An 18,740-nucleotide genomic window follows, 5' to 3' on the forward strand; every position below is an offset into this window, starting at 1 on the left:
TCCCCCCCTTCCTCTATTATTTCCGAACGCTGCCTGTCTGGATTCCCCAGGGGATCTTTAGAGACCTGAGGTCCATGATTATTGGCTTCCTATGGGGGCATGGCCGCCGTAGAGTGGCCCTGAGCACGCTACTTCGCCCCAAGCTAGAAGGGGGCATGGCTGTGCCCGACTTCGAGCTGTATTATCTAGCGGCGCAGTTGCAGGTCCTTACACAGAACGTAGCTAGGGTGTTTCGGGGTCCAGAGGAGGATCGGGACCGGGGGATTCAACGCCACGTGCTGTCCTATATCATCATGCAACAGAGGCTCGAGTTGCGGGCCCTCACCATGGAGGAGCGGACGCTCCGGCTGTGCTGGCAGAGGAGCCTTCCGAGAGCGAAGGCGTCGCGGCCTTATGCACCGGAGATCCCGATTGGAATGCTGACGGCCTTGCCGCATGGGGGTGACTGGTCCCCGTTGCTGGATTGGGAAGAGGCGGGACTGCAGGTAGTAGGCGACTTATACATAGACGGGGCTTTGGCGCCGTTCGAAACGCTCCGGGACCAGTTCGGGCTGCCCGATGGGGGGTTCCTCCTACACGCGGCAGTGGTGGCTGCCATGCAGAAGCACTGGAAAGGGGGGCTCATGGAACCAACAACGACTACGGCGTGCCAATATGTGGTGATGGCAGCAGGTACGTTCAAAGCTGTGACGTGCCTCCATAATAGGATGCTGAACGAGGGACTGGAACCGCTCCGAGGGCTCAAGGCTAAATGGGAGGAGAGCGTGGGCCGGCCTATACCGGATACGGCATGGGGCCACATCCTGCGGCGCACGTGGAAGGGCACGAGAAACGCGCGCTTTCAGCAAGTACATTTCTATGTGCTTCATAGGGCTTATTTAACTCCTGAGAAATTACAGCGGTACTTCCAGGTACCGGATGCCCGATGCCCACGGTGTTCGTCTCTGGGAGCGGACATGGACCATTTGTTTTGGGGGTGCTCACACTTGGGGACCTATCGGGCGGAGGTAGGGGACCTCCTGAACGAAGTGACTGACAGAGAGGTGGAATTCGATGTGGCGGCGTGCCTGCTGCTCTGGTTCCCGCATACCAAACACACCAAGGTGACGAGAAAATTCATCGACCTGGGTCTGATATTGGCGCAGAGGGAAATAACGTGGCATTGGAAGTCCAGGGGGGGACCCTCACTGCGTAGATGGAAGAATGAATTGCTGTGGTGGTCTGACTGCGAGAGTGTGCTCCGGATGAAGCAGGCTGTCAAGATGGGGAATGAGAAGGCATTGGATGCGGCGCGTGCATGGGAGTTAGTGGTACAGGCTTTACGTGACTCATTGGTAGAGGATGAGGATGGTGAGAACTAAGCCGGTGGACACCGCGGGGCGAACACAAGAGTATTATACCCCGCACTGTAGTGGATCCATTTAGCTCAACAGGACGAGGCATACACCTTAGCAGTTGCCAGGGGAGGGGGGGTTTTGGGGGGTCTGGTTAATGGGAGTTTGGGGTGGGCCGGAAGCCATTAGATGGTGGCCCGCTAGGGCACCTTGGATCTACTAGGATGGTGGGTACTGTGTGGAGTGTGGAATGGCTGGGGGGAGCGGCCGGGCGTGACAGTCCCATAGCGCCTAGGGCAGGTCCCGACAAGGGCGGTACCACTGATTATAACTGGGATGGCTGACGGGAGTGATGTTGTGGGTGGGGGGGTAAAAGCAGATACGCAAAACGACATTTCAACCATGGTCCCTATGGGACGTGCACCGTGATGTTTTCCTATTGAATGAAGTAATATGCCCCCCGGCCTCCGGGATGCGGGCTGAATGGCTGTGTACGATCTGGACTTCTTATTGAACGGGGGGGATGTCACGAGTGAACTGGCTGATTCATTGTATCCTGTGGTTTATAACTCTGCAATAAAAATATATTAAAAAAAAAAATCACCCAGGCCCTCTTCCCCTAGTATGGTCCAGCACCGAGACATCCGGTGACGATATATCACTAGTCGCACAAACAACGGGAGGTTTGGGATAGAAAGAGCACAAGTTTGCCCAACAACCAAGGGTTAAATTTGTTGAGGCGAACATATAATTTGAAACAGTTCAAATTTGACTTTCACAGACTGTGCATCAAAACCTGAACCAGCAGCTGACGTGGCTGCGCTGATGTGAAATGAATCTGAGCTAAAATTAGCCAAGTCAATCCCCAGTGCCCCCAAGAGCAACTTCAATAACTTTGTGAACTGCAACCTAGAAAGCAGAACTCCGTCAGCATGGAGGAATGGTGCCCTTGCCATTTCGAGCCGCCCCCTCTGCGAAACCTTTGGAGAGGGGCTGCATAATTACGAGGGCTGGAGTCATCGGCATGGTGAGGAGAGCAGGAACAAAGAGACCCTTCCCTGCCTCACCTTCCTCTTTAAAAGGTGGGCCTATGTAACCAAGAACCTGCCACCCCGAGTCCCTACCTGACCGACCACACAACACAAGCTCCGGAAGAAAGCTGGCAGGTCAGATCATGCCTGCCGACTCGCCATCTTGCTTCCCTCAGCCTCACTGTTCCCTCCATAACGTCTGCACTCCCCATACCTCACAGATATTCATTGGCCTTAAACTGAATTGGGCCCCTTGAAGGATTGGGGACCACCTTAAGGGCCGACACTGCAGAAACTGCAACGTCCTGAATTACGCCACGTCATATTGTTCCTAAATAAGTCACCTGAAACATTTCTTTCTTTTCCAATGTATCTACACTTATGTGGGGCATTATAACATCAGTTTTACCACTTCCAGTGATGTAACCAGCGACAATGGTCATGTTTCATGCCTTCCTGTGGTATTTTTGAGATAAAAAGGTCCCTTTCTCTACCTCAGGCATTTTGCTGTCACAAGTAGTGAGAGGTCGTATTGAAAACAAGATGTCCAAGGATTTGAGCGACAAACAGTGGCAGGCTGTAGTTAGGGGGAGAGGAGGAGCAAGACTGCAGCTTTTCCACGAATTGTCAGTACCATGGCTGACATAATGCAAAGGGTGGACATTCCACTGAGAAGAGGATGAATAGGTGAGTTGTGTGGCTGTGACAGAAGAGAGAGTGAAACGTTTACAATTTGGAGTCAGGAGCTGTGAGAATGGGTACAAGAGAGGTTGGCTGATTTCAGCATTGAAACGACCCCAGGAGGATAGTGTGGGCAGAGGAAAGTAAAGGCGGCGGCACTGGTTCCCTTCACATGATCGAAAAGTTACCAAGAACAGCTATTTTATGGCCTAAAAAATTATAATAGTGGGGCAAGGCTACGGTGAAGAACCATGAAGCTGAAGGATTGAAAGAGCAGCTGAACCAGAGTGTTCCATCCCTTACACACTTAAAAGTCTTGGAGGCTGAGAGGGCCTCCAAACTCATCCTCGATGCCAGACAAGAAATGCAGCACCAATTGACAACCTGACACAACTCATTTGCGATATCTGGGATAGCTGAAGCCCACTGAGAAGCTTATGAAGAGAGAATGACCTGACGGAAAGGCTGTGAACCACCAGCAACTGATATCTGGCTCCCATCCCCCCACCTAAGTTACTTTCAGGTGAGCAGACAGACGACAGGGGACATCAGTGCGAAAACTACGACATAGACCATGCTGGGCGTTTACGGATCACTGGGCAGGAGGCGCATAAGACAACTTCACAAGACAGATATGAGGGTATGGATGGTGGACCCAAATTAGTGCACCCGTCACCCGAGCTGGGAGCAAGGCGGAGCCTAATGGGCCTGCGCTGTCGATGCTGGTCTGGTGGAAGGCAAACGACAATGTAGGGATCTCTGTCGACTTAATGAGACTGAACAACTACTCGCTTTAAGTGTGTGATCAGATATAGTAAGCCACTCAAATGCCCAAATATCAAGGAGATGCTGACAGCCCCAAAGTCACCTTGCATGGCAGGGTGGTTCCTGCCCAGCTGACAACCAACGAGGCATCCTTAGACTCTGGAGGATGCAGGGTGAAATTCCTCTCTAAATCCAGGAGTTCCATAAGAAAATGGCGTTTCTGAAGACGTCATGAAATCATTATCAGGGCTGGGCCACAAGCTGCAGAAAATGGAAACCAGGGTAGGTCAAATGATTCTGATTATGGTCTATAAAATATAAAATGTTGCACCATTAATAGTTTACAATTGAATGTTGCCAGGCAAAGCATATTCTAAAATATTCCAATGGGATGCCATGTCATGTATGGTCTTCAAGATACCACTGGCTGGCTATTTATTAGTGGTCAACTACAAAACAGCAATGAACAATTCACAGTCTACAACATAGCAATGCTATCTATTTACTGTTTGCAACAAATCAAGTATAGGCTATTCATTTGTAAGCATGTAAATATTGTATACATGTTATTTAAGGTCATGAGGTTAGTATGAGCATGTTTCACGAGGACTTCGAGCCTCGTTGTGAGTTGGAATATTACACCAAGAAGGAGACCTCTAGGTGAAACAAGCCAAGTCACAATTACAAGTGTGTCCTAAGCATGTACATACTAGGTACATGTTATTTAAGGTTGTGAGCTCAGTATGGGCCTGTTCCATGAGGATTTCGAGCTTTGTTATGAGTTGGGTTATTACACCAGGAGCGATACCTCTGGGTGAAACAAGCCCAGTCACAATTACAAGGTTCAGAATTATCAGTTTGAAACTCCTGAACATTCCAGGCTTGGAGACACTGGGTCTGTAAGGCTTGCTGCAAAATAGGGCCTGTGGGCAGCAGCTGTTACAGTGCTTAATTTGTGCCGGTGCTTGCCGGTGCAAAGCACCGGCACCTAATTATCAGGGCTCGGTCTACACACTCTGGTGCACTGTGCACGTAATTGATTTATACTAGTAATTATTTACTTGCTTTGCTTAGTTGCTTCACTATTGCTATAGGACTAAAACTCAAGTGTTCTACTTCTCGTCCGACTCCGAACTCCGGAGACACTGTCTGTCTGCAGCTCTGCACTCTGCTTGTCACTCATTTTAACCAACGTCACTTCAAGTTCTTAATGACTGGACCAGATTCATTATGATCTCATCTCACTTACTGCTCGCTCACGGCTCGAATGTTGATGCAGTGTCACCGCTGGCCCAGTGGGCGGGATACTGACGGTGTTGGGCAGGGCAGGGCAGTGCTTAATTTCTAAAATATGAAGTCCAGGTGCTCAGATTTTCGTAGGAGGCCACGCCCCCTTTACCAACTCCACCCACTGGCTCCACCCACCAAGTTGCCTGAACCCAAACCCCGAGCATTGGCATTTATGTAAAACACCTATATTAGTCAGCATGGATTGCACATGCTTCATTACTTTCTTTTTCGTTTTTTGTCCATGATGCGCTTTCTAGAAAGTACAGCAAGTCTGCCAAAAACAACAGACAGCCTTGCCAATTACCAAGCATAAGGGGGCGTATGTGTATGTGAATGTGCATGTGTGTGTGTAATGACAGAGAAACATACTTTAATCATGGGACGGTGGGGAATGTGACCTATGCGTAGCGCTACGAGAACCCAGACTGCAACTAAAAGCATAGCGAATATGCAAGCCGTTTTAAAATAAGGGCATTTGGTTAGTATTAAGCTCAAGATTCATTTTCTCGCCCTTTCCAGCTCTGCCCGTTGCAAACGCCGTCTATTTCATTGTTCTCTTACCACAGAGAGAAATGCCGATGCAGAACATATTATATGAGCAGATGCCCCTGTCATTTACACAATGAGACTAGGGCTCTGCTACTCGTCTTACACAGTGTACATCCCATACACACCAGAACTAATGGATGAGCTTCTAATGTACATTAAGACATACATTCTCAACAAATTTTAGCCAGGTATTTTTCAGGGTGGAATAATGGCAATATTTTTAAGACACACATTGAGTTTTTAAACACCTCAAAATAATTCATCAAGACATCAATAAGATTCTAGGTAGGAATTCATTGCACTTTCCTCCTCCGTCCCAGAATGAAGTAAGTTATTGTCGTTCCTGGAGGCCACAGCTACACCTGTAAACCTAGGAACGAGCCTGGCAGAGAGGAATGTGCAAGTGAAACAGTAAGGTTTGGGTAGGAAATACCATCCATGCTGAAAGCAGTCACTTTCATCTAAATTGCTAACTCCTGTGCATATTGACAAAGGATAACGACAGCCAGGAAAGTGGTATTAGTAAAATTATGCCTCCCCCAAGCCCCCACACCTTTCCTGCAGAATGTGAAGCGAGCCCCCTGAGTCTCCCATATTTCACAGATATTCATTGGCCTTCGGCGGAATGTGGTCATTCTGAAAGGTTTGGGGGCACTTAAGGGTTGGGCCTACCACAGGAGCCTTTGTTGCCTTTGAGCCACAAACGAATTATGTTTCTTTTCATATTGCAACATGGTCTGATTGTATTCGGCTTCTATTTCCGCTTTTGTTTTCGCAATACTGCTTCAGCTTGGTAGTGCTGCAGGATGCTGCATGGTGTACTCTGTTACCATAATGCGCTCTGCATTGCTTCTGTAGTCGCTAGTGCGCAGGTGCCTATTTAAGCGCCATTCACATGTTTTATGTAAAATATTTAAAATAAAGTCACTAATCCTTGTGTTGCCTTCCAGATAAAGGTAAGGCCATCTACAGCAGCCATTTTCCTTGCTACCAAGAAGATGCCAGGAAGGCAGCGGTTAGTTGTCAGGACCTGGATACTGTCTGAAATCATGGCTGTGACGAGAGACGGCCGGGCGCCGAGGACAGTGACAGGGACCAGTTGAGTGGGACGTGGGTGGGTGGCAGTGGGACTCGGGACTGGGACTCTCTCTGTGCGCCGCTGGCTGCGCAGCTGCCCAGCTTTCTTAACTGTCTGGTAATTGATTAGGGCTTGCTTGCCTAGGCCTGCCAGAAGGCCCTGTCTCACCTAGTGGTGCAGCTGTTGCCAGACTAACTCAAGGCTCACAATGTCGTCCGGCCGGGTCACTCAGTACTACTAGTGAGTGAACTGCATTTGAACGACGATCACTAGGTGTGGCCTACCAGCCGTGGTGCGGCGGGTATGCTGGGGCATGGCCTGACTGAGGCGAATGCGTGCACAATCAAAACTGTCACAATCTGAAAAAATCTACGCAGTGTGGTGTGCGCACGCTGCAGTGCAACGCCCCAACCCCCGAAAACCAAAATCCAGACCAGCCCTGGACGGCCCAACACCATCAGTGTCCCGCCCACTGGGCCAGCGGTGACACTGCATCAACATTCGAGCCGCGAGCGAGCAGTAAGTGAGATGAGATCATAAAGAATCTGGTCCAGTCATTAAGAACATGAAGTGATGTTGGTTAAAATGAGTGACAAGCAGAGTGCAGAGCTGCAGACAGACAGTGGGCACGATGTAGGTAATATTGATTTACCGATTTTTAATTACCGAATTTTACCGATTCGGTAATTGAAAATCGGTAAATCAATGTGGTTGACATGTAGGTATTTCCAGATGTGGAAATACCGATTCTGTAACATTCGGTATTTACTGATTCTGTAAATACAGAATCGGTATTTCCCATTGATTCCTATGGGCTTCAAAGCCCATAGGAATCAATGGGAAATACCGATTCTGTATTTACAGAATCGATAAATACCGAATTTTGCAAGGGTGCAGGGGGTGTCACTTTGACACCCTCTGGCACCCCACAAATAGGCATGTGCGCCATGTGGCACACAGACATGCCCTAAGGGCATGTCTGTCTGTCACATGGCTAGGTGTGCATGCACACATGTGCATGCACACCTGAAATCGGTATTTTACCACACAATGGGCCAGATGTAGGTCGGTCGGTAACGGCCGAAAATCGGTATTTTCGACCGTTACCGATCGGTAAATAGGTGAATGGCATGTAGGTGCAGTATTTTACAGAATCGGTAACTTTACCGATTCGGTAAAGTTACCGATTCTGTAAGATACCGAATTGGTAATTTTACCGATTCGGAGCCACCCATATGTAGGTGGGACTCTTCAGAGTCCCAGGAGCCTTAACGAATCGGTATTTTACCATCAAATCCTATTTGATGGTAAAATACTGATTCCGGTGTGCATGCACATGTGTGCATGCACACCTATGCCATGTGACAGGCAGACCTGCCCTTAGGGCAGGTATGCCTGCCACATGGCACCCGTGCCTGTTCTGGGGGTGCCAGAGGGTGTCAAAGTGACACCCCCTGCACCCTTGTGTAATTCGGTATTTACCGATTCGGTAAATACCGAATCGGTAATGCCCATTAATTCCTATGGGCTTCAAAGCCCATAGGAATGAATGGGCATTACCGAATCGGTATTTACCGAATCGGTAAATACCGAATTCATCCGATTCGGTATTCCAGCACATCTGGAATACCTACATGTCGGACCCATTGATTTACCGATTTTAAATTACTGAATCGGTAAAATTCGGTAATTTAAAATCGGTAAATCAATTCTACCTACATCGGGCCCAATAGGATTGTGTGGTAAAATACCGATTTTGTAGGGCCTTTGTGACTCAGAAGAGTCCCACCTACATCTGAGATTTACCAAATCGGTAAAATACCAATTCGGTATTTTACAGAATCAGTAACTTTACCGAATCAGTAAAGTTACCGATTCTGTAAAATTGTGCCCCTACATTTCAAATCTTGTATACCGGTCGGTAACGGCCGAAAATACCGATTTTCGGCCGTTACCGACCGACCTACATCTGGCCCTAAGTCTCCGGAGTCCGGAGTCGGACAAGAAGTAGAACACTTGAGTTTTAGTCCTGTAGCGATAGTGAAGCAACTAAGCAAAGCAAGTAAATAATTACTAGTATAAATCAATTACGTGCACGGTGCACCATAGTGTGTAGACCCGGCCCTGATAATTAGGTGCCGGTGCTTAGCACCGGCAAGGACCGGCACAACTTAAGCACTGGGGCAGGGCTGGTCTGGATTTTGGTTCCCGGGGGTTGGGGCGGTGCGCTACAGCCTGCGCACTCCACACTGCGTAGATTTTTTCAGATTGTGACAGTTTTGATTGCGCACGCATTCGGCTCAGTCAGTGCCACGCCCCAGCATACCCTCCGCACCACGGCCGGTAGGCCACACCTAGTGATCGTCGTTCAAATGCAGTTCACTCACTAGTAGTACTGAGTGACCCGGCCGGACGACGTTGTGAGCCTTGAGTTAGTCTGGCAACAGCTGCACCACCAGGTGAGACAGGGCCTTCTGGCAGGCCTAAGCAAGCAAGCCCTAATCAATCACCAGACAGTTAATAAAGCTGGGCAGCTGGGCAGCTGGGCAGCTGCGCAGACGCAGTGCACTGAGAGAGTACCAGTCCCGAGTCCCACTGTCACCCACCCACGTCCCACTCAACTGGTCCCTGTCACTGTCCTCGGCGCCCGGGCGTCTCTCGTCACAGCCATGATTTCAGACAGTTTCCAGGTCCTGACAACTAACCGCCGCCTTCCTGGCATCTTCTTGGTGGCAAGGAAAATGGCTGCTCTAGACGGCCTTACCTTTATCTGGAAGGCAACACAAGGATTAGTGACTTTATTTTAAATATTTTACATAAAACATGTGAATGGCGCTCAAATAGGCACCTGCGCACTGGCGACTACTGAAGCAATGCAGATCGCATTATGGTAACAGAGTACACCATGCAGCATCCTGCAGCACTACCAACTCAAGCAGTATTGCGAAAACAAAAGCGGAAATAGAATCCGAATACAATCAGACCATGTTGCAATATGAAAAAAAAAAGAATTTGTTTGTGGCTCAAAGGCAACACAGGCTCCTGTGGTAGGCCCAACCCTTAAGTGCCCCCAAACCTTTCAGAATGACCACATTCCACCGAAGGCCAATGAATATCTGTGAAATATGGGAGACTCAGGTGGCTCGCTTCACATTCTGCGGGAAAGGTGTGGGGGCTTGGGGGAGGCATCATTTTACTAATACCACTTTCCTGGCTGTCCTTATCCTTTGTCAATATGGACAGGAGTTAGCAATTTAGATGAAAGTGACTGCTTTCAGCATGGATGGTATTTCCTACCCAAACCTTACTGTTTCACTTGCACATTCATCTTTGCCAGGCTCGTTCCTAGGTTTACAGGTGTAGCTGTGGCCTCCAGGAACGACAATAACTTACTTCATTGTGGGACGGGGAGGAAAGTGCAATGGATTCCTACCTAGAATCTTATTGATGTCTTGATGAATTATTTTGAGGTGTTTAAAAATTCAATGTGTGTCTTAAAAATATTGCCATTATTCCACCCTGAAAAATACCTGGCTAAAATTTGTTGAGAATGTATGTCTTAATGTACATTAGAAGCTTATCCATTAGTGTTCTGGTGTCTATGGGATGTACACTGTAGAAGACAAGTAGCAGAGCCCTAGTCTCTTTGTATAAATGACAGGGGCATCTGCTCATATAATATGCTCTGCATCGGCATTTCTCTCTGTGGTAAGAGAAGAATGAAATAGACGGCGTTTGTGACGGGCAGAGCTGGAAAGGGCGAGAAAATGAGTCTTGAGCTTAATACTAACCAAATGCCCTTATTTTAAAAATGGCGTGCATATTCGATATGCTTTTAGTTGCGGTCTGGGTTCTCGTAGCGCTACGCATAGGTCACATTTCCCACCGTCCCATAATTAAATTATGTTTCTCTGTAATTACACACACACATGCACATTCACATACACACACGCCCCCTGATGCTTGGTATTTGACAAGGCTGTCTGTTGTTTTTGGCAGACTTGCTGTACTTTCTTGAAAGCGCATCATGGACAAAAAACTAAAAAGAAAGTAATGAAGCATGTGCAATCCATGTTGACTAATATAGGTGTTTTACATAAATGCCAATGCTCGGGGTTTGGGTTCAGGAAACCTGGTGGGTGGAGCCAGTGGGTGGAGCTGGTATAGTGGGCGTGGCCTCCTACAAAAATCTGAGCACCTGGACTTAATATTTTAGAAATTAAGCACTGCACCTGCCCCCCTCAGGTTTACAGAAGGAGCAGATAATACACCCCTGGATACGCGCAAGTATGCCCTTCATCCCTAACACCCCTGTTCCACCCCCTCCTCCGCCTCCATATTATTTTCATCGAACAGCTGGTAGTGGAAGCAGGCAGATAATGTATTTGTTTTATCGGCAGAAAGGTGAAAATCTTCCTGAAAAAGAACCCAGAGTTTCGGGGAGGAAGGGGGGAGGTCATAATGGCCGGGTTTATAATTTAAATTATATCACCATCAAAACACAGCCACTCATAATGAGGCCCTTAGTGTGCAAACTAAAAAACAAAAAGGTGAACTTTTTTCTCATTGTGTACAATAAATGTTTAGAACTACAACACAGGGAATCTACCATAATAGTCAAACAAGTGGGTAAGATTTTATAAGCATCTAATTCTTTTCTTTTGTATTTTTAGAATGTATGAGAGAAGAAGCATCTCGAATCGAAGAGAAAGTATTCAACGTATCTCGCGAGAAGCCAAGGAGGCCGGAAGGCCTGGGGTTCCTCTGGCTTCTGTGGCATCTACTGTTCTACAAACCTCTGATCACAGACAGGAATATAGAACGGAAGAACATCCAGTTTGTGTTTGTACCATTCAGTGCCTGGCAGTATGCTGGAAGCGACCGACTTTGGGCAGGGTTGGTCACCACACTTTGTGACCGTGTTCGCAGTCACTTTGGGGCACTGCCAATAGGGCTTTACAATGCACTGGGAACCCCGCCTAAGCGTGCCCCAGATTTGGATGGAAAAGAGTGGGTGTGCAAAAAGTTATTTTGTGTTAAACTATGTCTCGCCGTTGTGGTCTTCGTGGTGGGAATAGTTCTCCTTTTTGTGCCGGTTTGGACCCATCAGGAAAATGAGGAGGAGCCCAGAAATCTTTACATGGTTCTCGGGAGCACGGCTGCCATTATATCAGGCTCAGGGATGCTCATGACTGTTTTTAAAGTAGGGAAAAATGTGGTCATTAGCCAGAAAAAGAAGATCGAGAGGATGATAAACAGCCAAAAATTTAGCACGCAGATGGGTTTCATGAGCGAGGTGAAGAAGGAGATTGAAGTGATCACAAACTTAGTAAAGTGCTTGGAAATATTTCAGAAGCAGAAGATACGGATAGTCTTACAGATCACCAGCTTAGAGTTGTGTGCTCCGGACAAGGTAGTTGGGGTTCTCGATGCCATGAACACCCTTCTTTCAGACAGAAGCGCCCCTTTTATCTCCATTCTAGTCGTGGACCCCAGTATCATTGTAAATTGCTTGGAAAAAGCCTGCTCCATGAAAGGAATGGCTGACAATGGCTACATGTTTTTGAATAGAACTGTAACCCTGCCCTTTTCTGTGCCCCCCTTGGGCACCAAAAACAAACTGCAGCTCCTACGGAAGGCAGTGCAAGGAACTGAAGACCTAATTGATTGGCCCTGTAGAAATGATGTTAACAGGGGAACCAAGACAGGCATAGCAGAGTCTGCCAGGCTGCTGAGAGATGAATTGGCAGCAGAAGATGAAACGGAAAAAGAAGAGGAAAGTGAAATATCACCCAGCCCTGGAAGGTACATCCAGGATGCCTTCCATGCGTTGTACAGCGATCAAGAGCATCTCCATGAATACATCCCAGACAGCATTGCTCATATGAGAAGAATAGTCAACACAATCCCAGTCACCATCCACCTTCTAGTCTTGAACCGTGTCTTGTCAAAAACACTAACTCCTAAATCCGTTGCTGCATGGGTTGTTTTGTCCAATCAGTGGCCATGTCGCCTGAGCTGGATTCTCCAGTGTATTGAGGATGAGCAACAGATTGGAACCAGTGAAGACTTTGAAGGACGCTTACTGTGGGACATATTCAAGGATGGTAGGAAAGAGTTGTTTTCAATGAAGGAAAGCCTAAAAAATATATTGGATTTAGATGCTGATCCTGAAGTCTTTCAGAGGTTTTTGTCAATAGACTTTCCCTTTACAGTACAGGATGCTAAATGCTTTCTCAAGTGCACGGTAAGCCTTGATAAGTCCATAAAGTATAAGATGGGCTTGATACGGGGAGTCAACAACCTTGAGAAGGACTGGCGGGACAAGGCAGAAAAAAAGAGAGAAGAAAGCGTTGAGCAGATAAGGAACGAATGAGGACTGTCAGTTTTATTAATTATGATAGTTCTTCCATCCACTTATTGCTTATTTACGTCACATATCCTCCACTATGATCTCCTTCATGCACATGGGCCATCCTTTTGTACCAAGATTGCACTACCTGTAAGCTACTGTAAGTGAGTTTGCTTGCTGCGTTTGACATGGCTGGCAAACAACCAAATGGCGCACTCAATTAACACTTCTGCTGCATAATACACATCATAAAATGTGTTAGATCTATCTTTTCTTTAAAAAAAAATGTGAATGAACCTTGAGCTGCAAGCCCACCTATTTAACCCCCGGCAAGCCTCGGGGAAACCCATTTTCACTACCATGATAACTTAAAATACCCATCCAACTTCAGGAATGGTGGGAAAGGAGAGAGAAATAAATGGCGCAGAACTGAAATTCTCACGCTGTGGCTACATTTGATAGAGTAATGGGCAGGAGTAGAGGGAGTAGAATTCACTATGTGTGGACACCAATGCACAGCCAGTAACCGCGGTGTCCTCCTGAATCATGACCTCAGTATCAACATGCATGCCAGTGCAGACTGAAAATAAACATTTTGAGTTGGGCTACTCTAATTCTAGGTTCATGTGATTCAGGAAGCTCAAAACGCCATTGGAAAATTCTAATGAAAATTGCCATGCCTATCCTGTGAACTCTACAGTGGCTTTACTGGAACTCTGCAAAATCCAGAATCAACTTCACGATTCTCTTCCAGGGCTCCAAATGCCACTTCAGTTACCACTACATCCTGAGTGTCCCAAAAAAATATTCCCTAAACATTACTGAGAGAATGTTGATCTTATGATGACCTCTGGCTCACCATTCCATAATAAATTTCTTAGTTCTGGGACCTGACCCTTTGATGGCTAAACCTCAAACCATGGAACCATCAGCAATAAGACATACTCATTCTCAACACCTTTCTGTCAGTTAAGAAAATTTGAGGTCCCACTTCTTCGTGTACCCAGCTAGCCCTGAGGTCATGTCACCGGCTTGCTTGGCGATTACCACCATGGTCTAGAGGCCATTGCAGGCTGTGTTTCACAGGCTCCCAAAAAACTAAATTGACCTGCCTTCTAGTCTATTTTTCTAAATGAGTTGACAGTACTGTAAGCTTTGGAAGGTTCAAGGGGAGAACAAGTCTCCACACAACCGTATGTCCATAAAAGGTAACTATACTTTAATTAGAGTAAGGTTCTTTCTAAATAGATACAAATTAAGAAAACTCAGTTGCCCAATAAAAAATGAAAATGTTGCTGATGGGACTTTTTTGGGATGGGTCTGTCAGACACTGTTTAGGAGATCACCTGGCAATGAAAGGATATTGGGTTCCAACTGTGGTCATTTGTCACTGATGTCCTGGGGTCAGTTTTTGAGGGGCTCTGAAAACTGGGACAGGTGCAACCCTTTCGCACTTGACTGTCAGGGTAGTGAAAGCGAGCAGTCAAAGACTTCTCAGAGAGGAAATGTGGGGGCAAGAGCTCTGAAATCAACAATCAGTCAACAGACACAGTGATGCAGGAATGAACATTAATTAGGCATAGAAGTAGATCACTTCTACTTACCCCACAGGTAAGATATGCAACTCAGTTCAACAGCTGTCACCAAGTCCTTCACTCAGGCATAAAGTCTTACATCCTTGTACTAGATTCCTGTGCACACTTTTAGTCTCTTGTTTCGTTTGCAGGTTAAGCCTGCTTTACCTGCCCGATGGCCGCGGGTGCAACTCATGACTCTGCTCTCCGCAGTGGGAGTTTCTCACTGCTGAGGCCTCAGTAGCAACTTCTCTTTGGAACAAGAATCACTGAAAGGGTGGTAGGTCATGTGCAGTAGATTCACATTTGTAGCTGTTGTGGCCCTCTGGGGTGTGATTTGCCTTTGGAAGTTGCAGACTTCTGTGCCAGTGAAGCTCCCGCCTAAGTGACAATGTGGCTTCCCTGCTCTAGCGTGAGCAGCGGCAGGCTGCCAGACAGCACAGGTAGCTCCTGGCTTCACTCTCCAGACCGTCAAGACTCTCTGAGTGTTCCTCACTCCAAGGAACTTGAAGGGCTTCTCATCATGCACAGTCTCACCTCATGCAGGGCCAGGCACTTTCTTTCCCTCTTTCATCAGTGCTTAAAAGTAAGCAAAGGACCAGTTTCCAACATCCCTCAAGTAATACATATAATCATGTGAAAAACATAGGATGAGAGGGGCATACCATACACACCAGAAGGGACAGCTTTCTATTTGAATGCTCAAATCACTGTTTGCAATGAAAGGCTACAATCCAATGAACATACAACAGGCCCTTCATAGCTACCAATGCGCTCCCTGTTTCCCATTCCAAAAGAGCATTCCAAATTAGTTTACTCCTAAAGAGCACTCTAGATAGGTATATTGGGGAATATATCAAGATTACATCTGTCCAACCTGTATATATATAAAGGAAGACGTCTGCCTTCCAAAAATCACATCTTGGTGGTCAAGGCTTGAATTAGCTTTGCAGCAGTCGGAGAGGACATGCAATTGCTATGGAAGGCTGACAGCAGTGTGCTCTAAGGAAACCAAGTTGTTGTCATACAACACCACATTCAAATGGCTATCCAGCAGAGGGCGGCCCAGGTTAGCGCAGTGGGGCGGGGCGCGGCAGGGGGAAGCTGACAGACGACGGAACAGGTATTATTTATTTCTTTAATCATACCTACTCCGCTGTCTGTAAACGTCAAACCCCTCCCACCCCGCCCTGCACCACCGCGCTTATCTGAGCCACCGTGAGCTGTGGCTATCAGGAGGCAGCGTATGAATCGCAGAACGTGCCTTAGGTAAATCAGAAAGAAATAGTGCAAATAATAAAGAGTCCAAGACATAGCTTTGCGAAAGGTCATTTGATATTTCAATCTTATCCATTACTGAGCCATTCAATCGTGTCCATTATTGAGCCCTCCTTACCAAGGTGGGCGCTGAACAGTGCAATCATTCAAGCTGTTTCAATCGAGACTCCTGTACGTCTATGCTCTGCGTTTAAAGCCACAATCACCCCCAATATGCCCTGTTGAACACCGGTCAGATGTCACCAACGAAGGCATAGAAGTCGCTCTGCAGTGTCATGTCTGTGTGGCATACCACAGTACACAGGACATACTTTGCTGGGGTGTGCTTCCTTCAGGGTAAAAGCCAGCATCAGGATCGGTCCTCACCTATCCCCTGTAAGCTTCATAAAATAAGTCTACAAAAGATGTTCAAAGCCATGTCACGCATAGCTATTAATCTAAAAGACCCTGAATCATCCTTGTTACCTCTTACAAAGAAAGGGTTGTTGATCAGTCCTCAACAAGAAGTTGCAATACCGCCTGTTTAGGCGATATGCTGCAACTATGAGAAGTATACAAATGCTCACTAAAGTCTTTTTAATAAAAGAATTCAGCATACCATCAGATTCTGTCTAAGGGTACTTTTAAGGGAATTTATTACATTAATTTAATTTGTTTCAGGAATTCCCGTAATAAATCCTTCACCATACTGAAATTCGTTGCTTTTAATTATAAATTGCGCTACTCAGGTTCCCCTATACTACTTCAGTTGAGAGAGTCATAGTCCAGAAAATTAGGTTCTGATGTATTAAATGGTTTTGCCCATTCTGTGTCCACATGGCATGCGTTGATCCAAAAGGGCATAGGATTCTGTTTTACCAAAAGGAGGTGACTAAAAACCCGTTTGGCATAACCCTGTTACAGACAACCATTCAGAATGATTTTAAAATGGGCTCCCAAACTTCACTGAACACTCCAGAACTTTTTTGGGTTGTCCCTCAAAAATGAGATACTTGTATTTTTGAAAATGCCTTAGACCGTACATTTTTAGGATGGAATTTCCTCATGCCAGAGTCACATGACTTTCAGGAAGGATGGACCAGTGCAAACTATACTGAGTTAACACTCTTCCGCTGTCAGAGTGTCATAGACTGCCACCAGCATGCCTTTGAAGTGGGCTCACTCAGTGGAGCCTGCACCAAGAAAGTCATAGAGAGCCTGTCATATCAAAGCATGGATGCTGCCTTGAATAGGATGGCTGGATGTTACCTTCAAAGTTAAAGCGAATTGCCCGCCAAATGTGTTGTATTTGTTTCCATGGCTTGGCTTTCACAGTGAATTCCAAGATGTAACTACTGTACAATTAATCTTGAACACTTCGACTCATTATCTGGTAATACTATCTGGTCTTAAAGTCAGTGGCATATTGTAAAGTTAATAAGAAATGTTTTCACTTAACTATTTGAATAATGTTGAATGTGTTAAAGAAATAGTGCACCATGTTTAACTAGATGTTAGACAAAATATGACGGGCATTGTGCATTTACAGCGACCAGATTGAGATACATTTCTCAACAAATGTGAAGCACGCATGACATGTTTACATAGTGTATTTATATGCCGAGGATGGCTATTGTAGTAAATGGGTTGTGGATTTTGAATGCAGTTACACTGATGAACATTTTATTTTCAGGCATGAATTGGCAGGAATGTTAAATTTCATGACAATATTTATTTTAATGAACTAAAATCAAAACAGTATTTTGTGTGTTTGAATATTTTGAATCCAAGTTGAATGTGATGCAATAATTCCACCTGGAAGTGTTGCACGAATGTTAGTAAAAGTAGCTTAATGAGTGGAATTTACAACCTACCCCAACTCCCTAAAACACTCAGTTTTACTTCCAAAAGTTTGATCTGTTGACATATCAACGATTACATGGAGAGATTTTCCTAGCCAAAAGGAGACTTTTTGGAAGCTGTCAAAAGCAGATGCAGAAACTATATTTCTGAGGAGATCAACTTAAGACACATCATCAACTACAGCATTTATGAACTTGGGGGCATATTATTAAGCCTGTGCGCTAAAATTATCGCCGCTTTATCGGCCGAAAACGGCCGATAAAGCGGCGATAATGGGCTTGATAATATGCTCTGTGGAATTCCAATCGAAGCACATGTTAGATGTCTTCACATCTAACATGTGCTTCGATTGGAATTCGATAGAGCATATTATCAAGCCCATTATCGCCGCTTTATCGGCCGTTTTCGGCCGATAAAGCGGCGATAATTTTAGCGCACAGGCTTGATAATATGCCCCTTGGTTATTTTGTATTGCTCGTGACCTGCTACTGATTTATGGTTTGATGTCATCTTGATAATTGATTTCTTGATTTTTAAATGTGTGCACATATGACTTAACCATCTCAGTTGCAGGCCCCTAGATACTGCTGATTTATGGTTTGATGTCATCTTGATAATTGATTTCTTGATTATTAAATTTGTGCACATATGACTTAACCATCTCAGTTGCAGGCCCCTAGATACTGCTGATATCTATATGATTATGTCTGCTGTAAATATTTAGATATGAATACATTTGCTTCCCTAGGTAACTAATTTATTGTATTGAGTCATATCAAAACTGTATTGCCAACTGTATGTCTTTTGAATACTTTGTTTACAAACTGTCCCTATGTATTTTTATTTACTCCAAATGTATTTCACGTAATGACCACTATGCAAACTCTGTGAAGCGATCTGATACCTTCGGGTCAAGTTTGAACTATATAAAACTTGCTAAATAAATATATATACAAATATATAGTA

General features: G+C 45.8%; 1 protein-coding gene across 2 annotated transcripts in view; it reads left to right on the top strand.

Annotated features, from left to right (window-relative positions):
* The window catches only part of LOC147672551 (NTPase KAP family P-loop domain-containing protein 1-like), a 112,315-nt gene extending 94,646 nt beyond the window's left edge, over window positions 1–17,669 (top strand). For both annotated transcript variants that reach the window (XM_086947971.1, XM_086947972.1), the window contains exon 4: window positions 11,402–17,669. In XM_086947971.1, the coding sequence (XP_086804097.1) occupies window positions 11,402–13,104 (1,703 nt within the window). In that variant the 3' untranslated portion in view covers window positions 13,105–17,669. The remainder of the gene's footprint in view (window positions 1–11,401) is intronic.
* The last annotated feature ends 1,071 nt before the right edge of the window (window positions 17,670–18,740 follow it).

Source organism: Lissotriton vulgaris, unplaced genomic scaffold (genome assembly GCF_964263255.1).
Source record: "Lissotriton vulgaris unplaced genomic scaffold, aLisVul1.2 SCAFFOLD_1104, whole genome shotgun sequence".
Lineage (NCBI taxonomy): Eukaryota > Metazoa > Chordata > Amphibia > Caudata > Salamandridae > Lissotriton > Lissotriton vulgaris.